The 26,188-nt window shown below is 38.2% G+C and overlaps 2 protein-coding genes across 3 annotated transcripts in view; both read right to left on the reverse strand.

Moving 5' to 3' along the window:
* Positions 1–2,740, reverse strand: part of trim62.1 (tripartite motif containing 62, tandem duplicate 1) — a 55,237-nt gene extending 52,497 nt beyond the window's left edge. Inside the window, exon 1 of one of the 2 annotated variants that reach the window (XM_034686826.1) lies at positions 2,600–2,740. The gene's annotated coding sequence lies outside the window, so the exon portion shown is untranslated. The remainder of the gene's footprint in view (positions 1–2,599) is intronic. The other variant, XM_034686831.1, reaches the window with a different exon arrangement.
* A 1,538-nt stretch (positions 2,741–4,278) lies between these two features.
* On the reverse strand, positions 4,279–21,715 carry LOC117815752. The gene is given in 19 exon segments (XM_034687653.1): positions 4,279–5,102; positions 5,197–5,255; positions 5,450–5,536; positions 5,657–5,689; positions 5,692–5,945; positions 6,022–6,070; positions 6,073–6,113; positions 6,168–6,174; positions 7,451–7,636; positions 7,682–7,843; positions 10,401–10,506; positions 15,326–15,424; positions 15,906–16,002; positions 16,480–16,606; positions 16,703–16,782; positions 16,868–16,979; positions 17,071–17,176; positions 19,377–19,555; positions 21,344–21,715. Coding segments are annotated over 19 exon segments (2,523 nt in total). The 5' UTR covers positions 21,579–21,715; the 3' UTR covers positions 4,279–4,598.
* Between the last annotated feature and the right edge of the window lie 4,473 nt (positions 21,716–26,188).

The raw sequence follows: 26,188 nt of genomic DNA on the forward strand, positions 1-26,188 counted from the left end.
CGTCCAGACGGACGCTACGATACATACACATTTTCTGTAGGACTTACTAAATGTCATTAATTCTTTTGCTTGTCAGAGCCCCCGTGGTGAGAGCCTTTTAGACTCTGATCCGGACTACAGTCCTGAGCAAAGCACCACATCGGGTCAGAGGGGACGGTCCCGAGGTTGAGCGAGAGGGGCAGTGAGTAGAGGCAGGGGAAGCAGAGGCAGGGAACGGGGACTAGGAGTGCAGGCTGGGGAAATGTACGCGCAGGAGGCGGGCAGAACGGCCGGACGGGATTTGAATGGTTTAAAATTTTGGCACCCAAAAAACGGTGATTGGTTGTGTTTTCCCAGGTTTACTCCGGCTGTAGATAGCAGCTTTTCTTCGCTCTTTTTTAAGACACATCATGTATTGATTGCCATCAAGACATAAAGATCATTTTAACCAGTATAACAAAAAGTGTATCTGAATCTGATTACCAACCCCAGCTTTAATCAACAATAATATTAACAATGAAACATTCAGCAACAATTTTGAAATCCTGTTGAATTGTTTTGGTAAAAAAAAAAATCAGTAGAAAAAAAAAATCCTGATTTCAACCTCTAAAATCTGATTGTTCCCTTTTAGTTTTTAATGATGTTATATTAAATAATTTAAGGTTTTGAACAGTTATTAGATTAATCAATCAATTCCTCTATAGACACAACAGCGAAGTGTTTGGGGCAAAAAGCCAAGCAGATAGTGGGATGGTGAAAATAGTTGCAATCTATTAGAATCAAAGGTGTCTAAGGGGTCGTCTGTCAAATCTTCATTGAAGCCAGCATTATTTTCTAAACACTCAGGACAAAACTTGCAAAAATTTCCCACGTTGCTCCTGTAACTTCTTAAACATTAAAGTCTAATACCATCTCGCTTAGCATTCACAAATAAAGATGTTATCTGGTTTCACTTTGTTAGCTTTCCTCCTCACCTGAGAAAACACCTGAAAATGTTGATGCTCTCAACATTATTTTTCTTTGCTTTCTTAACTCTTAATCCTCCTGTTATGTTTGTTTTTCAGGAACAGTAATAATGTTCCTGGGTCAATTTGACCCGGTGTATATTCAATGATCCAAATGTGTCAGAACCCCAAAAAATCACAATAAACAATTTTAATCTCATTATTAACTCAATTACTGACCATTCAAATCAATATTTAGTGTTCTTTAATTCTCACAGAGATGGTTCCTGTCAAAAGTCATGCTAACACCTGCATTCTCGCACTTTACAGATGAGGTCAAGAGAAAGTGTGAGCGTGTGTGTGCGCGCGTCTGAGTGTGTGTGTGTGTGTGTGTGAGTGTGAGTGTGTGTGTGTGTGTGTGTGTGTGTGTATGCGTGCTTCCGCGTGTGTGTGTGTGTGTTATTGGGGTGAAATATGTCACACAGTTGCAAAGAAACAATTAGTATTTGACACTTCTGACTCCTTTAAAATAACATAACTACCTGCACAATGTTGCCTATACAGTATAAGTGATGTTAGGGGTTGGCAGGATAAGCCTTGGCTTCAGCCTACACCTTTTTTGGTCAGCGTGTGATTGGCTAAAATATATGTGGATGTGTTTGCATGTTTATGCATGAATGTACTTGTGTATGTATGCATGTATATGTGTACGTATGCATATATATATATATTGATATGTGTGTGTGTGTATGTATATGCTAGACTCTATATATCAATAATATATATCAATAATACCATCTTGCTTGTTACTTTATAGGTTCTTGTTTGCTTAATCCTTTTTTCTTTTCTTTTTTGCACTGTCTACTTTGCTACTGTGACACTTGAATTTCCCCGTTGTGGGACGAGTAAATGACTATCTTATCTTATCTTATATATATTTTCTTGATGAATCCCTCAGTGATTTTTTTTTTTAATTAAGTCAAATTAACCCACGGACAGTATATGTAATAAAAACATGCAGGGGGGTTTGCAAATATGTGAACTCAACCGTTTTCATTGTACATGTTGATTACACCTATTAAGCCAGGCAGATTTTTCATACAGAAAAATTACTTTTAACATATTTAGATTTAGATTTTTGAACTTTAAAAAGGGTCAATTTGACCCGCAACATAACAGAAGGTTAATTAAATATCTGTCCCCTCTAATTTTTGGAGGATTTGATGACTTCCACGTCCAACAGTCTGCACCAACCCACAGGGCAACAAGGAAACACCTGCAGCGGTATTATCTCCGCTGCTGTCTTCCTCCCACCCCGGCGTGAATAAGCTTCCTTTAAAATTCCCCAATGAAGAGGGAAGCTACAGGCTGGACTGAGGTATCATTCTTACCACAAGCTCTCGATCCAACATTTGACACATAGCTCCACATACATGCCATCTTACGGACTTGCTCTACCTTTTCTCTCAAGCTGAATTTGTAAACACAACCGAACCAGGACCACACGACACCAGCCCAGGATGCGAGAGAGGCTCAAAAAGGTACAAAACATTACATTAAGAAGCTCTATATTGACTACGTTGGATTCAGGGCAGGTATACGGAAGGCACAGATGTATGATATGACAGTTAATAAAAAGAAAAAATAGATAGTCACAATAAAAAGCCTTCACTTACCAAATCTGTGCTTTGCGACATCAGAGGCTCCAATGCAAGTGTCTTTCAGGAAGGAGAGCAGCACACAGCGGCAACAGACCAAACCAACTGTGTTCAACGATGGGGGTGCTCCTCAAGTATTATAATAATAAGTACAAGGCAGTTCACAATATACAGGTCTGACAGGAATTGGGTTTCATTTGAATGTCATTTTGGAACTCAAGTGACATTTTGAGTGATTTTAAAGCTTAAAGAAACATAAAATGTAAAGTTTTCTCTCCCGCTAATTGTAGAATGGATCAGTCTTCCTCTCTCCCCCTTTCACCGGTTAGCATATCTGGTTAGCTCCCAGGATTGCAAAATACGAATATATTCCATCTAATATACGACCTTGAAATGGATACGTTTAATGTGCTGGACTTAGGAATAATAAGTGCAGGAAATGTCGTTCAATTATACTGAAACTGTTCACTGAAATCTTCTCAAGAGCCGAACGAGAGGGACTCAAGTGTAGTACCCACCTTCAACCAGCAGGTGTCAGGAGCGTCCACATAAAGCATCATTCACAAGTGTTGAGCAAGTACAATGTAATATTACACGTTTCACTGACGTTAGCTACTTTTCTTTCTTTCTTTTTCTTTCTTTCTTTCTTTCTTCTTTCTTTCTCTTTCTTCTTTCTTCTTCTTTCTGCTGTCTGTCTGTCTGTCTGTCTGTCTGTCTGTCTTTCTTTCTGTCTGTCTGACTTTCTTGCTTTCTCTCTTCCTTTCTTTCGTTTCTCCTTTCTGTCTGTCTTTCTTTCTGTCTCTTTCTTTCCTACTTTCCTTTTTCTTTTTGTCTTTCTTTTTGTCTTTCTCTCTTTGCCTTTCTTTCTTTCCTACTTTCTTTCTTTCCTACTTTCTTTCTTCCCACTTTCTTTCTGTCTTTCTTTCCTACTTTCTTTCTTCCCCACTTTCTGTCTTTCTTTCCTACTTCTTCTTCTTTCCTACTTTCTTTTTCTTTCTTCTTCCCTTCTTTTCCACTTTCTGTCTTTCTTTCCCACTTTCTTTCTTTCTTTCTTTCCTCCTCTACTTTTCTCTCTTGTTTCCCACTTTCTTTCTCTCCCACTTTCTTTCTTTCTTTCTTTCTTTCCTACTTTTTTCTTTCTTTCCTACTTTCCTTTTTTTCCTACGTTCTTTCTTTCTTCCACTTTCTTTCTTTCCTACTTTCTGTTTTTCTGTCTGTCTTTCTTGAATAACATGTTGGTGTATTTTTGTTATATGTAACAATGACTTACAGTTTTGAAATCAGTTTGTTTTGTTTACTAAAGTAACCATAGTACTTCCTTCCTGTATATAGATTCTAGTTTGATGAACTTGTTCTTTACTTGACTAGTATTTACATTTTTCCACACTGTCTCAAAATAACAGTTGAATTCCTTTCTCCACATGCCCCCAGGTTCTGACATTGAAATGCATATTTAAGTTTCAAATTAGCCCACTAAATAGAATAACACTACAGGGCCTTTCTTCTGCCTACTTAGTACTTTTACTAGTGATGCGAATACATTAAACTTAATACAAACCTGTCAGTCAGATAATTAATACAGGACCTACGATTGAGCTTCTTTATATTTTGTACTGAAAAAAAGATGCTTATTCCATCATCAAAACAGCACAGAAAACACACTTTGTATGTTAATTGTACAAACTTTATGAATTCTAATTCAATATAAAAAACGTTTTGGAACATATACAAGATACATTTGATATCACAAAATTAGACCTGGGGCTGCAAATAAGTACATCTCTAAAATACAGTGCCTATCTTTTTTACAGTAATTTCTATATACATATGAACACAAGCTGTCAGTTAATAACTAAGAATAGCAACAAGATAATGGTTGAACTTGTTTAAAACAAGCCATAACCAGAAAGTGCATCTGGTAGCCTATCAGATTGTTTTTAATGTTGTTTTTGACACACTAAGAAAATAAATGGTCCTTCATGGATGGATTCTTCATGTACAAGAATTCTCACTCTCCTCAACTGACACCAGATTGTTTTCCAGCCTCTTGCTGTGGGATGCTGAATGACTCCTCCTCACCAAAGGGAATTTCTGTGTCTGTCTGCAACAAGTCTGCAGGCGCAACAGGCTGTGTCCCACTTCCAGCAGAGCTATTTCCTATGTTGAATGTGATGTTGACGTTGACCTGGGGACTGGTGGTCACGGTGGGCTGTGAGGATGAGGCCTGTGAGGAGGAGGCCTGTGTGAAGACACTTGACTGTGTGGTCTCCAGCTCTGTGTTGGAGAGTAAAGACATGGGCTCCGACAGCGCAGAGTGCGGACTGAGACATACCGTGGACTGCAGAGGACCAATGGACTCTTCGCTGCTGCAGCCATCTGTTCTGGTTAAACAGTCAGTATTGGTACTAGACTGACTCTGGTCACTGCAGGCTTCCCCTTTCTCCAGCAGACACTGCTGTTCTGGTGAAGTTATTGTTAATGAAGTCAGCTGGGTTTCTCCCAAATAACTGTCCTTGATCTGCTGTAGAAAGACATGAAAAGGTCATTTTTTCCTGCTCTGCTGCAACTTTTTCAAATTGAAGATATCCAAAAAGAAAATCTATAGGAAGACTCACTTTGTCACCTGCCTCACAATTTCCATTCGCATCTATTTTTGGATGATAACTTGCAGCACCTGGGTGAAAAGCAGAGTAGAAATGCTGTTGGATGAGTAATGTAAGACACTGTTCCAGATAATGACCATCATTTGTCAACATAATTATTGCTCTTCTTTTCAGCTAGAGGGCAATATATTCCAGATACAATCACAACTTTTACAACAAAACAAGAACCATGATTAATGCTCTTTTTTTGCCTTGGAACAGTTACCTTTCTTCCTGACTGTTTTAACAAAGGCACACCAGCATGACAGCGATGAAAGAAGAGACAATCCAAGCACAGGGACGATGACTGCAGCTAACAGAGAGGTAAACACAGACACAGTACGGGCAGAAAGAGGGACATCTTGACATACACATTGATTTCACACTTTTGGTAGAATGACTACAGAGGAAAATGACAAATCGATCCCCTTACCTAGTTCACCGTCGGACAATGTGCTTGGTGGAGGGCTTTTTGTTGAGTTGTTGAACACTGCCCCTGGAACAGAAAGGGCAAAATACGGTGGGGAGTCTGTCTGCCACGTAGGGTTTGGGAGTCTGAGGCTGCTACGACTGTGTTCAACATTGTTTTTGCAGTTGTGAACACGCTTTCAGTGTGAGTTTCCTCTGTTGAGGTTTGAGGCCCTCTGGGTGTAAGGAGCTCAGATTCACACACAGTGTCTGATGTAGCAGTGCCTTTTCTGTCAACAGCTTTCCCTTGACAGCTGGAGAGACAGAGAGAGCAGGGTCAGAATCTCAGCTCAAAACAGATGTGAACAGATGTGTCTATCCTTTACTCACTTTGTATGAGGCCGACAGGGGTCAGTGTAAGAGACTGTATCAGAGAACATCCATCTGGGCATTGAACACACTCACATTTGAGACAGCCGTCCCTGAAAATTACACCCAAACACAACAATTTAATAACATTTCACCTTAGGCATTACATCAACCCTAAATTTAGAGAATTAACTGATTTAACACTTTTGGAAAGACACTTAATAAGCTGATGTTGTTTTGTGGGCATTATCACAACAGCAGCCTGTATTACATAAAAATGGATACATAATTACAATAACACAGTTTGATAACAGTTAGTATTAACATATGAGACTACATTAAATTATTGTGAATCCAACTGTTAGCAAATTATATCTTGCTATCCAGAACTTAGGGATACAAATCAATAAATCCTATCTATCAATATGTTAATCCATCCATCCATCTATCCATCCATCCATCCACCCATTTGTCTGTCAATGCATCTCACAATCAGTCAATCAATCCATCCATACTGTACACCCATCCATCTATAAATATGTTAATCCATCCATCCATCCATCCATCCATCCATCCATCCATCCATCCATCATCCATCCATCCATCCATCCATCCATCCATCCATCCATCCATCCAACCATTAGTCCATTCATCAATGTGTCCCACTATCAATCCATCCATTTATTTGTCTGTCTCATCTAACCCTTTCATTATGATGGATGCTATGAGTACAATTATACAGCTTAATTAAAAAAAAAAAATAGATACTAAAAAGATGGCATACGGATTATCAATGAGAGACTGTCCTTTAAATTGTTCATGTACAATACTTAAGCTTATGTTCATACTATTTAAATACAACATGTAAGAATTACACACATGCTTAACTTTGGATAAAAAAAGGTTGTTATTGCAATTCATTTTTCAACAAGTTTATCTCCAGATCTTGAGTTAATTATTCTGTTCAATAACCAGACAAATTATTTATAATTAAGAGAAACAACACGTTTATGATGCATGGATGGTTTCTCAAAAACGATAGCAACTAATTTAGTCTGAAAATATCTGATTAAAGACGACACATTATTATCAATGGATCAGATTGCACTTGAAACTGTTTGGTTAAAGAACCACCCTGACAGTCAAAACAGTGAAATTAGGACAGATCAGATCACTTGTGGTGTGATCAAATAACCACACACTTGTTTTTTGAGTTCTTTATATAAAAAAGACTCTATTTTCCCTTTGGTATCCTGAACAGAATAACAAGATCAGTCAACCCAATTACCAAGAGAAGACATGTTTTGTAATCTCAAGGTAATGAAAAAATCCCCTCGTCATCTAAAGATAACAGCAACCCAGAAGCTCTGGGTGATAAAACAAAAACAGCAAACACACTTGTTGACAGTGTACTTATTCATCTAGCAAACATGAAAAAAAATATTCATACCTGGCACAGACACTCCAAAACCAGCTTTGCATTTCTTGTATTTGCTGCATTCTTCACAGTATGGGTCATCAAACCCCATTATGCAATACGTCCCGGGCCCGGCACTTACACTTGGACATTGTGGTTGAAGAGCAGTTCTGGCATACTGCAGGCCTTTATCTGGTTTTATTGGGGGGAAATGATTGGCTTACTAAGACAGTGTATTTATTTAGATAATGAAATGAAGGAATAAATTAGTCAGAAGATTTAAAGTGCAGCCACTTACTTCTCTGCACTGGTTACAGGTGCGGGCAGTTTGGGAGAGTAGTTTCTTTGCTCCAGTGTACTGGCCAGCTGGACATGGCTCACACACAGTGTCATTAGTCTCAGAGCATTCCTGTTTCCGTCGCTCTCCTGTTTAAAATGTAAATCATGATAAACCCATGGGTATTTAAGTGTATACTCTTCATTACAGCATGAGAATTAAACATTAAATTAACAAATTTCACCAAGAAACAAAAACTTGAGATTAATTCAATTCATATATTCCACTGGAACATGGTGAGTCAATACATATCTAAATACAAGGGTTGAGATCATATGCATATCAGGACATTGTGATACTGTGTGCGAGCAATCACCATTTCTTCATGTAATTTTAGGACAGCTTTCATAGTATGAGGAACAAACTGCCATGCACACAAAATAAGAGCAAAAAAATTATTACTTTTTCTTAGGTAATCAAAGCAGTGGGCTTCACTTATGTATCCATCACACTCACTGTACATCAAAAGACCACTTTTGGTGCTGACAATGCAAAAAAAAAAAAAAATATTGTTCTGAAATACTCATGGACATCAGTAAAAACAATTCATCTGTGAATGCATGAAATAAATAAAATTCAATACAGTGTTTTCAGAAATCAATATAGTATCACAAAACATGATACTGTGACACTAAAGTGTATTGATAATCTTCTTTGAACCCTATGCACTTATCTTACCCTACCCTATCATTTGATTACATTTTAGTATTTCAAATATATAAGTAAACATCTGTATTAGTGTCATAAATCACAGTCAATAGTGACATTATTATACAGTACATACTTTTATGTACAACACAGACTACTGTCACATATTTTTTGCCGGAGGAGTTTCTTTCAGTTAAGATCAGTCAGTAAAAATACCCAGCAACTTTTACAGCTATCTAGAGCACCGAGGTGCTAAGTACAGTAAGAGATTGAGTCAATTTAGTACTACACACATTTTACAGCTAAAAGGCATTACGATAAACACTTGCGACCCTACCACCCTGTATAGTAGAAAATTGTGATAGAAACAATAAACTCTGCACTGAGAGAGAGAGATGTAGTCGGCAGTCACGAGATCAAATTCTGGCTTTAGCTGTATCAGCATTTTTTTGTGGTATAAATATGATCCGGAAGATAGAGGAGGCCCAGAGGGAACTGTACTATTAAACTACTTCCAAATAAAATGTACCACCCAACAATGTTTGATCAAAAGTCTTCATGAGAGGCAACAAACTTGTTTGGTTGCAGGCTCACACTTGCTCAAAAAGCTGTAGCAGGTATTTTACAATGCCAAAACACTTGTTGTACCATATCATAATCAATGTAACTTGCATTTCTGTTGATTCAGAGATGTATAAATCATTTGTCTGGCAAATTACAGGAAAAAAATGAAGCCGTACCCATGACAAGGACATCAACTGCTAAGTATTTCCCCACTGGGGGATTCAGAGGCTGATTTCGGTAGCTATTAGACTAATGTTAGCAGTGGCAGCCAGACAGGGCTATGCCCAACACAGTGACTGATGGATCTTGTGTTTTTGAACTAGCTCTTCCCTGGAGCAATTTCTTCATCTTTCAGCAGCAGCTTTAGCTGGTTCTAGGTTTTCCACTAAGATTAGTAGGAACATTAAAAAGTCAGCTACAGTCAGCTTTTTTATGAAGCTAAAATTAGATTTTTTTTTGCTGGCTAACTGAAATTAATTAAATCTGTTAAAGATACTTTACATTTTAGAAGACCAAATCAACAGTCGTCGAAGTCTAGTATTATGCTGACTGCAAATGGATGGAATTTGGCAGTCACAGCAACTTGAAATCAGGGAGCTAGCTCTTGGTGCAAGGTAGTTTGACCATTAAAAAGTATTTAGAACATTTGACATTTAAAAAGCAAACTCATTAGTGCAGACATGTTTATAGGTAAGTATATTTACTTGTGCTGCACTTGTTTTGACACAAGTATTTACATTTAATGCTAACTCATAGGCCTACATGTCTACAATTCAGAGGGAACATGTATTTTTACACTAAATTCATAAATAACTTTTGCAGCGTGTAAAGTGATTAGAGATAGCGTCAGGATTAACTCTCTATATCTGTAATTCTTACTCTTATACATATAATATCCTTAAATAAAATCCAGTGGTATAATGTACTTCATTCTGAAAAAGGGAATTCTACATGATAAAAACTTTAAAAACTGTAACTCAGATTACACTTTAAATGCAGGATTTTAAAGTGGATCACATTTTTAGACTGTTATTTCTACTTTAATTAAAAAAAAAAAAAGATACTTCCTCCACCAGTAGTGCTCTTTTTTTGTGTGCAAAAGTAAGGCTAGTAATACACTTCCCACACTTCTTTTTTAGAACAACATATTATTTTTTATAAAATTAGCTATTGACAGTTGTACTTTCCTGGCTGATTCATCACTGTAGATCTGTTGTGATATATGATAATTGAGAACTACACTACATGCCATGTATCTTCTGTCATACCTTCACGCCCACGCTTTTATCAACATTATTCACAGCTTTTGTCTTCAATTAAACTCTGAGACAGGCTTGGCTTTCATCACTTTAAACATCTCAGCATTTGCATAACTGTGTGTTATTTTTTAGACGTAAACTGCATTCCCTTCGAAGGTTACAGGACAGCACCTACCAGGGGGACATTTCTTGCAGCACAGGTTTAAATTATTTGACAGGTAGTCTCTCATTTGGTCATGGCACTTTCCATCTGACTCTGGTGTGTAGGGTTGAGAGCGGACCTGTGGGAAAAAGAGACGAAACTTAAAGCAACTCATCCTCAACTGTTCTGATGAAGAAAGAGGAAAACATTTGTCTTTCTTGTGGCCTGCGTGCACACATGTACTCAGTTTAGACTGCTGGGGCTGTTGAGCTTTACAAGAAATTGAGTAATTTTTTAATTCGTTATGAGGAAATTAGTATCTCTCTTTGACAAATGCCAGAAATACACCCTTGTGTAGTTAAATTATAAGTCTACATAGTCAGCAAACAGGAAATGTAGCAAATTCAACTTAGTTTATTTTTTACACCTCCTCTTCACCTATTGAACAGACGCTTAAAGTAGAACCAGACCACCCACACCTGTGCCCACCTTTTTCTCCCTCTGGTAATGCAGCTGGCCTGAGCTGCAGACCTTGTCAAACAGACAGTCATTGTTCTGTGTTCAAGTAGGTGGATTTCACCCCTACATTAACTCTTCTCTCTATGTGGCACTTCTTAAAATCTGTTGCTGTAAGCACTTCGCAAATGCAACATGCTGTGACTCAAGTACAACCCCTCCCTTGCACGTACCAAAATATCACGACAAGAACTACAGATGTAGTGTGCTTTAAAGTTGTAACACTGTGCACGACTGTTCACACACCTGTCCCGTGCATAAGAGGGAAAATTATCTCACCGCAGAGATACTTGCTTGTAATTGCCCTCCAATTACAAGCATAAGCCAGAATATGCTGACAGCAGCAGTGTATTTCTCGTATGACAGGAAGAAGAGGCGGCAAACCAGAAGCCCTGGGTTATGAAGTACATAGGGCTCTTTTGTGGTGTGGCCACTGGCAACGTGAGGAGATAAGAAAGTTAAACATCTGGCTGCAGGCCCAGACTAACTCATCTTCTTAAACAAAGTGAAACAAAGTGAAACTGCAGGATAGTAGAAAGTGTTTCTGCATTATTTCATAACCAAGAGTCTGAACAATGAGACATTCATTCTGAGACTGCATCAGATATCGAGCAACTGAAACCAAAAACTCATACGGATTCAGCTCACCACAACTTCTGGTATGTGTTAAATCTATACAGTAATACTTCTTACTGTATTGTCACACTCAGCACATTATCCAAACCACATATAATGTGGAAAAGAAGTATTTTTAAAGAGAGATCATTTCATTTGTTGGCAGCATGACTGGTGACACATTTGCCTTATGTAGAAACATGTTTAAAGATTAACATTTGAGAGCATTGGTACATAAAACTTCTCAAACTTTTAAAATGTTAGTTGATAAGTACACTGCACCACACATCCCCTGATATTAAACCTTGTAAGTGAAACTTAATCTAATAAGATTCTGAGAAATATTTTAGTCATCCAAGGAATGTTGCTGCTGGCTGATATCCAAGCTGACTGCAGACCCTATTAAGCACAGCAAATATACACAACAGGCTTACAGACGGACAGAAAACATACCTTGATAGTTTGGACATTCAGCAGAACCAGCAGTATAAGTATGACCTTCATCGTCTCTTAAACAGTGGAGGATACAGCTACCGGCGTGTGCACTGTAATGATCATGTTAAAAAGGCAGTCCGGCGGTGTGTGAAAACAGGAGTGATTTCCTTGAACTGAGTCGAGTGTTTGGAGGAAGGAAATGAGCAGGCAGGCGCTGAGATAGGTTCTCAGCTCTGAGGTGAAAATACCCCTGTGAGGTAAGACTGAGCAGAGGGAGGTTAACAACTGATCCTGTACTGTCACCACTGATGATATAGTATGTTGTGTATAAAGTACCTCTCAAAGCAAATTCATTTTTAATTTTTGAGAAAACTTGTTTCTGATTTACTGAAAGCAGAAAGTAATGCTTCTACTGGTTTTCATGATCTCCTCTAAGTTCATGACTAAATAATTTATGATGCAGCCAGTTGATTTAGGTGTCACGGTTAGTAGTTAATTGTACACCACCTGTGTGTTGTCAAATAAGGACTTTTGGTGAGTGAGTATTGCTTCAACAGAGCACAGAAATCCTCTAAATCAAGAGCCAAAACCTTGTCTGAGGCTAAATGAAACTATAAAATTTGAACTTTAAAGCCCTTGAAAGACAAGTACCAATCTCCTCTACCATTTATAATGTCACTAGAAAAGTACTACACTGCTCCTTCTTTTCGTGTTTCATGTAATTCATATTGTTCTGTGGACAATGTAGCACAGAGTTTTGTCAAAAAGACGAAGTCACTAACATTTCAGGAAGTTGATTCACTTGATTTCTATTTTTGTTTGTACACACACAAATTCCAAAATCCAGTTCAGTCTAACAAAGCCCAGCTTAAAGAGCAGCATCGATGCTTCTGTTTAAGCTTTAGTCGACTCTGAATCAGAGTAAAAATAGAGTTTACAGTGTTTTTAAGAGAAACTGCTGGATTTATGTGCTGCTTGATGTGTGTTTGTCTCTCTGTGCTGGGGCAGGATATGGTGACAGATAGTCAGATAATAAAGGTATTGTTGCTCCACATTCCTGACATACGGGCCAAGGTTTACCTCTCTGTCAGTTTCCTGCAAGAAGAAACTGACACACTCCAATGTTTATTTTATATCTTTCCAACTGAACAGTTATTCAGTGGATGATTGAGCAAGTCAGACAAGCTAGTCACTGTTTTCTATGACCACAGACGGATGTTACCCATACTGACTACATTACAGTAGTCAACCTGTCTTCTTTCGATTCCCCTGCAGTAGTGTTTGTGCTGCCCAGATTACTGCCCCTGTGCCTCTCTGTGTTCCTGCAAGAGACATTGACATTTCGCCATAAACTTCCCCCTCCTACATCCTCAGCGTTTCTGATTCTAAAAGCGCAGCAGTAGCAGTGCTCTTGTGCATGGTGTGTTCTTGGTTTGTCTGTGAGAGTACATTAGTCTATCATGAAACTCTTGGGCTGATTTTGAACACCACACCTTCCCTTTGTTGCTAAGGCATAAACGTGACTTGTCAAACCAAACCTATGTGGAAGATTACAGTAAGGAGGTTTTTCTGGGGTCGGCCTACTTTCATGCGTTGTTGCATTGATCTTGCACTGTGGGATTCTACTGAGTCATTTCCGAAACTACAGCACAATAGTTATGTGAAGCACAACACTTTATTCACTCTTGACTTTTAGCAGAATTACCAAGCAATGGCAGTATACAGCTAAAAAGAGAAGGATCTGTATTTGAGGCAGTCTTATAGGAAGTTTCAGATCCTCTTCATTTTTATGTTATATGTGAAAATGAAGAGATAAAAGAGGGAATTATCGAAGGCTTTTCTGCTAAAAGTCTTTATAAAAAGTGTTTGTGGTAAAATCAAACAGTATCACAAACCCTCATCTTACACAATGGTTAATGCTTGTGACTGAGCATTCAAGTTCTATGATAAAGATCAACAACCAGCCTGTCAGATAACAGCACTAGGCGCCATTTGGCTTCGAATCGGCTGCTTGTGTTGCAACATCAAAGTACTGAAGCTTCAAAACACAGAGATGACAAGAAATAAAGACACAGGAATATTCCTCTGAAACTTTAATCCCACCAAAAAAAAAAGAGAAAACACAATTACATGTATTTACTTCATTTCATTAAATATGCACTGGTTCATCTTGTAACAAACTTCTTTAAGTTTATCATACTGTAACACAATGTAGAAAAAACTGTATCATAGGTGGGACTGGTTTGATATCAGACACTGAACTCTTTGTGGTTTCATGTGAAATGAAACCTCTGCACTGACAGTGGCCTCAGAGTCGGGCTCTGCAGAGTTTTTAGTCACTTTTTAAGGAAGCAGTAATGGAAGAAGAAAACAGAAGTGTGTGTGAATTTCGGCGCCTGAGCAAACAGCTGGAACGGGAAACATGAACTGATGTGTGCAAAAGAGAGATGATTCAGAGGGACTTCCTTATGAGTTCTGTGTTGAAGGTCTAACCTCTGCACTGTGGCGCAACTTCTTGCTTAATGTCCATGAGGCTGCCCACGAACATGTGGGATATCTCAATCTGTATTAATAACCTGATGAGCATCCAGTACAAAGCACTTCATTCATTACTATTGAACATGAGCTCAATTATCCTATTTTTAAGATCATATATATCATATTATTATTAATGTCATTGCTCTCAATTATTCTTCTATTGAAATCATTGCTCTGGTTAAGCAGATAATACAGAACACACATGAACTGCTTTATTACATTTAAAAATAAAAGTTGATTTCTTGTCAGTTAAGAGAGTAAGAGGTGCCTCTCATTTTTCTTTTTGGAGAATAGTGTTGGAATTTGTGACGAGCCAGGCGGGACACATCTGAGATCTGATCATAGACTTTGTTACTGGATTCTTCAGGAACAGAGAAATCCTGAAAAATGTTTAAAACCCCTTTTTGAGAATACAACATTGATCTTTATGTAATGTTGTAACATATACAGTTAAGTCTGAGACAAAAATCCAACTCAAAGGACTGCTGCTGTCGGGCTGAAACCTCATATCTCCAAAACTACAGCTTTACAGAAAATAAAAAAAAAAGTTTAAATAAAAAACAATGAACGAGATTCAGTCACAAGCTCTTTTTAACGCTTTTCATTGCTTGAAATTTTGTAATGCCCACTGACAGGCACTAAGGGTGACCAAAAACATGATTTTTTGAAAAATAATAATTATAATGAAATATGTAGATACAAGATTTCTGCCTGAAAGCAGCAATATTTCAGTTAAGATGTATCCATTAGACAATTTCTTCTGCTTTTCCCTCTGTAGCAAGTTTGAACTGTTATTCGAGAATAAGCAGACAATATTTAACATTTACATTAAATGAAAAAGTTCACTATCTCACCTCAGGGGAACTCTTTTTGTTCAGGCTGCTTAACAGGTCAAGGCTGCTGGGTTGCGGCAGCAAGCTCTGACCTTTGTTTGACCAACCAGACAGACAGTGCTAAAATACAGAAGAAGAACCAGTTACTCAACAAAGTCAAACACTGAGGTTTTGAGAGTACAGTGTGGAGTATTAAACAGCATTTAGCAATTAAATATGTATACATGTATAATCAGCTTGCACCGCCATGTTTCTACTGTATCACAGAATGGACAAACTAGCAACGGCTTTCAGCGTGTTTGTATTTAATGAACGTCTGTCTGAAATGCATTGATTGGAAGACAAAGAAGAAGTAGGAAGCACTTGACAAATGGAGGATCATTTATCATGAATCATGGTAGCTTCTTGTCCTCAGAGGCCACCATGCTACACCAACAGGTTAGGTGAGCAAGGGAGCATTTCAATCTAGAACCGGACCACTAGATATCGCTAAATATTCCCATTTCTACACACTGTACCTTTAATGTGAGTAGTAAAGATCAAAGAGTGAAAAACAACAATTTAATAATCATGAATTGTCTCAGTGTAATGGCTTACTCACCGATGGCAACCCTAAGCTGTCAGAAGGGTCAAAACTGCATCGGCGATGAGCTTTGTGTTTGTAAGGAGGCAAGAGGGTGGAGCGAGGGATGCTGACCCTTCAAAACAAAACAAAAAATAAAAAGGAGAGAGACTTCATGAAACAGTTTACATGCTTCTTCAAATGCTGGGATTGGAAATAAACAACTGATTATTGATTTTATGAATTGACATGACAAAAGCAAAATTCCCCCTAACTGTGACTCCTGGTTCTCACTGAAATACTCCATAACAACAGAAATATATCTGTTTTCTTACACTTTTTAATCTGCTATTATGAGTTCTGAGTAACACACTATTACTGTAGACAGCAGTATTTATCAGCAACATTCACAGACAAAAGTGGAAAGCCACAAACAAGACCACTTTGAACAAGGAAAAATAGCTCAGCACAAAACACACACCTTCTGTGCTGATCAAACTGACAGAATACATCAAATTAAAAACGTCTAAAAATATCTGAGGCTAGTCTATGGCTCGGTTGGCCTTTGGTATCTGTGGTTGTGAGAGGAACTCAAAGTGCACATCATTATTACCTAACGAGAGCTGGTTCTGCACCAGTGTGAGGGTGGGATGACTTGTGCTTTTTACACACTGGGCAGCACTCTTCAGTGTGAAGTGGGACAGGGAACAACCTGCTGTTTATCCTGTAAGAGAACGTACCTGAACATAAAGTGAGAGACAACGTGTGAGAATTACTTCAGCTATGAGGAAAAGAAAAAATTACAGAAGCCTGTTAGAATAAACAATCCCTCTTACACTGATGAGTATCTGTGATAGCCTCTGGGTCATCTCTGTCTGTTAGCAGTGGCAGGACTGGATAGTTCTCCTTAGGAAATCTATGTGAATAAAATACCTTTCATCAATCACCGGTAAATGACACACACATTCAGTCACTAGTGCAATTAAGTGTGAAGCTCTCACTCTGCTTGTGTGCTGGTGATACACTCTTCTTTATTGAGTGATCGGAATGTGCGCAGATCATTGAAGAACTCGTCAGAGCGCTCGATCAAAGAGTCCTCAGTATCCAGGACTCCTTTGAGGAAGCAAACATCGCCTGTTAGAGTTCCATGAGATGATCATGTTTAGAAAAAAGAAACAATAAGACAGAGAGCAACACGGCATACCTGCAATCCAGTCGTACCCCAGTAAGGGCTGCAGACGATGTCTCCCTGAGTCTGACATCTCTTCACTTTCATCACACTGAAAAGAGACTCGACTCTGCTCCTCCCTCTAAAAAAGCATGAGGTGCATCATATTAGTGACCAGCTTTTTTCCTGCAAGTTTACTGCAAAAAACATCTTCACTGTATTGTTGATTCCAAGCTTATATGCAGAGAAAAGAGGAATTCAAGTGATATTATTATGCAGTTGCATTTATTTTATTCATCTTGCAACACACTTTCTAGGAATTAAACTAAAAAAACACTACTGTAAGGGCAAATTTCCTCAAAAGGCACATGACATAAAAAGTGAAGTCACAGGGTGAAATCTGTGATTAGCTTGAGTCCTGAAATACAGTTGAGACAAATCAAGACAAATGTGCTTGTTATGTTTGTGCAGCTTAAATCACATTTTTTAGATACCTCTCCTGATATATAAGCACTTATTTTATCAGGCTTACAAAGTGTTTTACAAAAACAAAATGAGTAACATTTACAAAATAAAATTCTCAAAAAATAATTTATTTGATGAATTGGACATCAAATTTCCATAAATGCTTCTAACCAAATACATTAATGTTATACATTTTAATTACAGCCCTTTAGCCCCCTCTGGGGTCCGCTTTGAGAAACTGTGGGTACAATCATCTGCAGTTACACACACACACAGCAGGACTCCTGATCTCTTATAAAGGATGATCAGTTCAGTCCTCATTTCGTTTACCATGCAGTTCATTTGAAGCTGTATTGGTAGCAGTGAATGTGTTTTTTTGATGTTGTAAACAGAAAGGGATGTCCATATATGGCATAATGTGGATCAGAAATGACAATGTGTTTGATTTCTCATTTGTATTGTGGTCTTGTTGAATTGTGCCCAAAGTAGAATTTCTACATAAATTACTGTTTGTAAATGGTAAATGGACTTCTATTGCGCGTTTCTAGATTTTCTGACCACTCAACGCGCTTTTACACTATGCAACGACTAGAGCTTTTGGTGGTGCGATTATTGTGAGAGAAATAATCACAGTTTCCCGATTATCCTGATTATTATGTGTTCAAATTGGGGGGGCAGAATATGAATATGGAGTTGCTCTGTAAAACTATTTATAACTTTATAACTAAAACAATCAGTGTATGAAATAAACTTCAGTATGAAGTCTTTGTCAGCAGACACAAACAGTGACAGCTGACTCGTATCATCCATTCCTCCACAGGTTGAGCGTGCACTCAGAGATCAGCGTTTTGTTTTTTCATTTTCAGACACGGGTGTTGTAGGGACGGCCTCACCTGTAGAGAATAAAAGAGACGCACTCCACAGAATGTTAATTTTGTCCCTTTTTCTTCTCTGGCAGTTTTGGCAGCGCCTTTTCTGCTGCACTGGACAGATTATGATAAAATGCCACCAACACGTCGTTGTAACGTTGCAGTTAAAAAAAAACATTGTTCTTCATGAAAGCACAATTGACTCTGACGGGACGTGGGGCGTTACAGAAATGGGCGGAGGACGCTACCTTGCACTTTTAAATGATGGAGAAACTCTGCACAGGTGTCACTCATATATAGTTTACAAGTTGCGCCGGTCCCTTTTCCGACAGAGACATTAGAAAAACTCGGGGTACAGAATCCTTCACAATTAGATTAACCGTGACACTTTTAAGCCTGGTTAATAATGAAACTGGTTAATCCTGACATCCCTACTTGCCACATTCACCCATTCACTCACTGATGGCAGAGGCTGCTGTATACTAAGGACCATCAGTATTAGCTAATCTCATTTGTACATATTCACACAACAGCGGGAGGAATTTGGGGTTCAGAGCCACCCCATTTGTCTTAAACAGTTCTCAGTTCAACTTTTTTCTAGTTGATACAAAGTATTCTTTTCTATGTCTAATTAGTGTCCCTGTTTAATAAACTGCTACCCCTGTTTATTCTTTCAGAGGTTCAAACTTTAGGATACCCACCCCTCTTCTTTCTTAGCATCCCACAGAGCCACATTGTAGTTTTGTATAGACATGTATGTACACAATGACACCAAATTATCCCCTTTTTCTCACTGGGTGTATTACTCCCTTAAATTCCAGGTATACAATTGGAGTGATAAACAATTTTAGAACCAGATCCTGTGAGTTTACAGCTTCAATAAGTTATTCCTTTGACTCGAATAGTTTGGACTGTTATGAATGTGAGATAACAAAGTCATGTGGTGCTGATGTTTAACTCCTAAATAAAATCAGAGACAAACTTGTTTCATCTGTTTTTTGCTCTTACCTGTTCCTTGCTTTGACTCGCTAGACAGGACTTGGGTCTACTTGGCCTTGAATCCTGCAGCCTGTTGTGGACTTTAGTAAGTCTGTCACTTTCTTTGAAATGGTCTGATGGTGTTGTATGGTTAGTGGTCCCTCCAGTTAAGGATGGGGTTGAAATGTTGTGCTGTCCCTCACATTCATCTGATGGTGACATAGAAAAAGATTTGTCTATCAATAGTTACAAAAGTTTTTACACCACATGCAGTGAAAATGTGTTGAGCAGCTCAAAACAACTAAAAATATATATATGTGTAACATGAGAAAACCTCAAAATGTGTAACTGGTCAGAAAGTGTATTTCAAAACTTTTTCCAGCACTCTTGGCTGCATCTGCAATCTTAAACTTCCCCACGCCATTTAATCTCTATGACAAATGCACTACCAGTCAAACGTTTGGACACACCTTCTCATTCAATGTTTTTTATTTATTTTAATTATTTTCAACATTGTAGATTAATACTGAAGAAATCAAAACTATGAAATAATCTGGTTTTGCTATAAAATGGATTACAACCATAGACTGTGATTACAACAGTAGTCAAATAGGGCTATCCATTGTGTACTAACCCTACCTTTGAACAACACAACTGATGGTCTCAAACACATTAAGAAGGCAAGTAATTCTACAAATGAACTCTTGACATGGCTCAAGTTAATTAGAAACCATTCCAGGAGACCACTTAATGAAGCAGACTGAGAGAATACCAAGAGTGTGCAAAGCTGTCATGAAGGAAAAAGGGGGCTACTTTACAGAATCTGAAACATAAAACCAATTCTGATTTGTTTCATACGGCAGCGTATTAGGGCCATTATGAAAAAAAGAGTAAATTTTCGAGTTTATAAAGTCGCAAATCTATGAGGAATCAAACTCAAAATTTTCGAGTTTTTAAAGAAACGCCAGCAGAGAAAATAAGTCATATTTTTGTAAATAATGAATCCACGGAGTCCAAAATATCAGCTGACAGCAGGTTGTGACTCTACAAAACATCAGACACTAACTTTATGGGTGGATGCATAGTTCGGCAATACTGATTTGTCTGCCGAAATATGCATCCACCTGGTATTCAGCCATAGAGACAGAGTTTTAAACTGTACATTGCCATGGCCAGCTCTACCATGATCGGTGCGCGTTCCCGCGAGGTGCATGCAATTCTCGGCGTGCAGGCGTTTCTCGGCCTCTATGTTCTCGGCACAACACCTGCAATGTCTTTTCAAAGTCCTGATGCTTATAATAATGTGACGACTGTGGGCTAGAATCAGATGTATCTCGTTATTGCTGAGTCCAAGTAGGAAGTACAATTTAACGAGGCTGTCAAGTAGGTCCATGATGCAGTGAAATGGCCAAAGGGCTGCTTGAGTTTGATCTCAATCACAGATTTATGTCTTTAAAAACTCGATTTTTTTTTAGAATTTTCTCGAAAATCTACGACTTTATAATCTCAGAATTTTTGAGTTTTTTCTCGAAAATTTACGACTTTAAAAACTCGAAAATTTCGAGTTTGATTTTTCACAAGTTTTTTTTCTCTAAAATGTACTCTTTTTTTATAGTGGCCCTAATACGCCGTCGTAGTTTCACACTTTTTTGTGAATTAAATAATTCCATATGTTCTTTCATAGTTTTGATGTCTTTGTTATTAATCTAAAGTGTTACAAATAATTAAAATAAATACAAACCCTCGAATGAAAAGGTGTTTCCAAACTTTTGACTGGTAATGTATGTAATACTCTTCCTGAGATGTAGTTAAAGGCTCTGGAAGGGCATTTGGTGAGTAAAAACATAATAATGATCAAATTATTTATTATACAATTTGAGTGCAGAGAATATAAAAGGGCGTGAAGGACCGCACTTTACGTCGTCTACTACCAAACTTAGCTAACTAGAAGACGTATCTCGTGTATTTGGCTGTATGTTGAGTACTGAGTTCCTTACCCGCAAACCTCACAGTGGGTTTGGCGAGGGCAGCCCTAGTAGTTCCGCGGTCTCCCCAGAACACGGTCAGGACCACTGCGGGGTCTCTCGTCCCCTCAGCCTCGCCCTCTCTCCCCCTCTTGCGGCTGTGACTGTAGCCACTCAGTCGCTCCAGTTCCTCTCTCTGCTGCTTCAACTGGCTGAATAAATCTTTGTTGAGCTCCCTCAAAGCGTCCAGTCGGTCTAAAGATGACATTTCAATAATTTATTTTACATTCCGAAAAACAGAGACGAAAGAAAGAGGCGGAAGTGTTTGATTGTTTTGCGATTCAAACAGGATTCAAACCAGACTCCACCAGCTCCATAACAACGCGTTGACAACAATGATTTGATTGGCTGTGAGGAAGCTACCCGTCATGCCTTGCGACCGTCTGAGATTTTTCTTAAAGGAACAGGCACACGTTTGATTTAAGCTGCACGACGTGAACAGCAGAGGTCGCTATTTACCTAATTAGTTGCTTTGTAAGTAAGGCAAGGTCAGTGCAGATAGTGATACTGAGTTTGGGAATGAGTACCCAACATATCCTTAATATATATTTGGTTAGGTCCTTTATTTTTTAATCTTTTGATGATAGATATTTCCATTATAATTCTCACATGTTGTAAATATACATCTGCATTCAAACAACAGTATCAGGTACATATTGTGAAACCAGCCAAAATGTTTTTCTTAATTTTTTCCTAATGTTGGCTGCAATTGCTAAAAGTAAAATTTCATAAACATACCTATTATTCTTGGAGACAGAATCTGTAATTCCTCTACACTCTCCAATTAGTAACACAAGTGACAACTGACATAAGTCAAGCCTACTTTTCATTGCTCTGGACAGCCCTCTCAGTGGCGGAGCCAGGCAGTTTTGACTTGGGTGGCCAAACTGGGACACTGACTGTTGAAGGTTTGGCCAGGCGTGGAAAACATTAGGGGCTTACCCCAAACCTAAGAGGATTACCTCCAATAATCACATCTACTTTAACTTCTAAAAATATTACATTTTTGTGTATTCCTAACGTTAAAATTAAAAATGTAACTCGACAGAGTGTCAACATTTAAATCTGCTGAGCTCTTTAAGGAATCAAAATGAAGATAATTGTCTAAAGTCAAAGCATCAACAAAATCAATATTCAAATGCAAAGAAACTACTGTCTCTGCAGCTTGTTGAAACACAACAACACAATAGCTGATATTCAATATAAGTAATGCCTCTGACATGGCAAATAGCCAAACATGTTTAAGAATTTCAGGGTGGCCACAGGGGTGGCCAATCAGTTTTCAGAGGTGGCCCTGGCCACCCCCTGGCTCCACGACTGAGCCCTCTTATGGGACTGTGATCAATTGAGCAGAATACTGTACTTTCACTGTCTGCATCTGAGTGTCTTGTTTAGTTTTGTTCTTTTGTTTACTGTTTTTTGACTATCTGTATTATCTCAATTGACTCCCAGAAATGTAATTTATGTTGTTATAATTCATTCTTATTTAAGTACTTACTTATTAATTCTTCCAAAATGTCTTATAAACTGCAATGAATCAGGCACTCTTGTTAAAGGAACTAGGGACCAGACCTGAACAGGGTGGGTTGGGGAGGGTGGTGGGTGGTGGATGGGTCGGGGGCTGTCTTTTTGTATCAATGTACCGTATTTTTCTACATTAATTTTGATTCTGCACTCTGTTAAAAACAAAACCCAATAAAAAGATTGTTAAAAAAAAAAACCATACTTATTATGATCAACTGTCCTGTTAGTTAGTTAGTTATGTCATGCTGTATTATTACCGATTTGTTCCAGTACGAAAAGGGTTAAAATATGTATCCCTGTAAAGGTAGACAAAATGGAATTGATTTCAAAATGTTTCTGTTTTTCAGATGATCTTATTTTGGGATTAAAATGTGTATCTGCAGAGCAAACTTCAGCTTTTAAAGAAATGTAGTGGGGTAAAAAGAAGGCTTGCAGTAGAAGTAGGATCAAGTATCCAAAAATTGCTCTTATGTTAAGTTGTGATTGGTCCAACTTTACTCAGATATTTGATATCTTTCCCCCTAATGACAAACTAAATCTCAACCTGATGTTATCTATTAATTGACTGAGGCAAAGCAGTTTTCTTCTTTAAATAGTTCAAGGAAATAAAACCGAGAACAGGGCAGTGTGTGGAAGAAACAGCCAACCTTCAAAGCTTTGTTTTGGCTTACTCAGTAGAACCAGCCCCAGAGACGAGACAAATTCCAATAAAACTATTTTTGTACTAAGAAGAAATGAACTTAAGGCCAAGTCTGTCAAAGAGTAACCTCCTCCACAACGACAGCTGCAAGAGGTGAAAGGAAAAATAATGGACCTGGGAGAAACATGAAAGAAGGAACAGATGGTTTATAAAAACAACCTTTATGATATATACTAACAATTAAAACTCTTTCATTCTATGAAGTTACATCTAAATCATGCGAGCAGTAGCTTTGAAATCTATTGGGACAAAGGGGATGGTTTTGAAAACTTGTGAACTCAACTGAAATCAACTCTAGGATCTGGCATCTTCCATATCAGGACGAAAGGAAAGTTAGAAATAATTGAAAATTGACAACAAATCTGACAATTTTCATATGATGAGGTCTGAATTAATAAAAATCACCATCACTAACTACAACCTCAGACATAAACAGTCGGTCAAACTAACACAGATATTGTCGCTCTTGGGCAGAAACCTTGTATCTCCATACTTGATCATTTTGCGTTAATCAGTGCTGTTGCTCTCATTTTATGCCTGTCAGAAAGCTCTCAATCATTTAACAGATGATTAAAAGAGCTTGAATTTGAATCTCTTGCGGTGTTAAGTTATGTGAAAAACATAGGTTTTTTTTTTTTTACTTCGTGGAAAGTCATGGTTTTGGAGATTATCAAACATTTCACAAAAAAATTCCATTATAAGCTTTGGAAGTGTAACAGGTGATCAAGCTGCTCTATTGGGTTGTATTAGTTTATGCAAAATTGCCACTGATGTGTGTATCACATCTCAAATTAGATATTTTTAACAGATATAAAAGAAGTTCAGTGTTTTAGGCCATGTCTGCTGTGGATGTGTAAGCAGAAAATAGGCTGTTTGACTGCAGGCCATCTTTCAGTTGGAGGACACTGATGTTTGTAAGACAAATATTCACTCACCTTTTAGCTCTTGTCTGGTTTCCACCTACTCTTGAAGGAATAACTGACTCTGTAGCTGCCAGATGCTCCACTATGTTTACTATCTTACACGAGCTGTTTAGTTTTGTTGTGTGCTGCCTGGAAGTTGATGCACCGGGGTTTATTCCAGAGATTTCGCTCTCAGTGAAAACAGTTACCGCTCCTGAAAAAGAGTTCAAGGAGAGGCCCAAACGGTGAACACAGTCTGCAGAGCTCAAGTGAACAACAAAGTCAGGCATTATTTTTTGTGCGACCTTCACTTTGAGCATAATTCAGCTTGAACATTACACACCACTGCTAAAATATTGGTAGCTATAGCTGTGAAACGCAAGTAATGTACCAATGGCTGAAAATGAAAACCCCCATACATCCCTTACTGAAATAGATGACTATTTCTGTAATGCAAATTGGCTTCAACATGCATTCTTACAACCGTTTATACACACTCCTTAATGTTTGGGTTTGTTTCTCAAGGGAAAAATCATGTGATATCTCCATCTAAACATTTATATTAGATTATAGTAAAACCTATGAGGCATAAACCTGGATCTGTCAACATCTCGATGCTAACATCAGATCATGTTAGGTGTCGTAGCTTTTTATCTGATTTCCTGTGTCAAACATCTTGCTTTTTGACTGATATTTGAAACACTTGTTTTTTTTTCATCCCTTGGCTTCTAAAGGACAGCCCCCTTCTTTGTAGCTTGATGACATGAGTTTATTTACACTAAACCTGTCCATCCGTGGTGGCTGTAATGACAGTATTGCAGGTGGTGCAGGGTCACAGGCGTAATCATGTGCCTGATCCCCCGTGGAGCGAATGGTGTGGAACTGCGTGGGCGAGCTGCTGTTCAGTATTCCAGTCATGGCTCGTTTGCATCGAGAGCCGTCCAGGCCAGTCCAGTATGATTAGTTGACCACAGTGGTGTGGAGTTGCACCCCATTATCATTAAACGGTGCCAGTCATGAAGTCATACACTCCTCCCTGTCTCTCTAATTACACCCCCACTGCTGGGCGCACAGCAATTACGGCCGGCCGCCAGAAGGCTTCATCGTTCATTAGGCACAGATAACGGACACATCGACAACAACAACAGAGGAAGAGCAGAATTATTCATATTTCGGCCAAACAAGAACATTTCCCCTTAGAACATTTATTTTTATGTCATTACCTGGAGTAAACCAAAGGTGTTTTTAAGAGTATGGTGGTAACAGCAACAGGAAATGAATCACAAAAGCAAGAGATACATTATGATATGTCTTCATATGTTGAGAAAGCAGGTGTCTTGTTTTAGTATAAAACAGTTTCATGTCTTCTTTAATAACCTTATATTGCATATTTTTGCATGTGAATTAGAAAAGTATGACATTTTAAACATACATTGTGACAAGCTTGGTTTGTTGTACAGGTAAGGACCTATGACTGACCTTTAACACTGCACCCTGACTAAACAACCGATTGATAGTTTTGATCCATAGCGTATTCAGTCACTGTTTTGATGAGCACACTGGTTTAATTTATAAGACAAGACAATTAATTGTCATAGCAGAGCTATTAGTTGGGCTATTGCTTTTATTTACATAAAGCTTGCCAGCTGCCAGATTTAATCAGCAGAATCCATCTGAATAAACATTGTTATA

This window comes from Notolabrus celidotus, chromosome 1, assembly GCF_009762535.1.
Source record: "Notolabrus celidotus isolate fNotCel1 chromosome 1, fNotCel1.pri, whole genome shotgun sequence".
NCBI classification, from domain to species: Eukaryota; Metazoa; Chordata; class Actinopteri; order Labriformes; family Labridae; genus Notolabrus; species Notolabrus celidotus.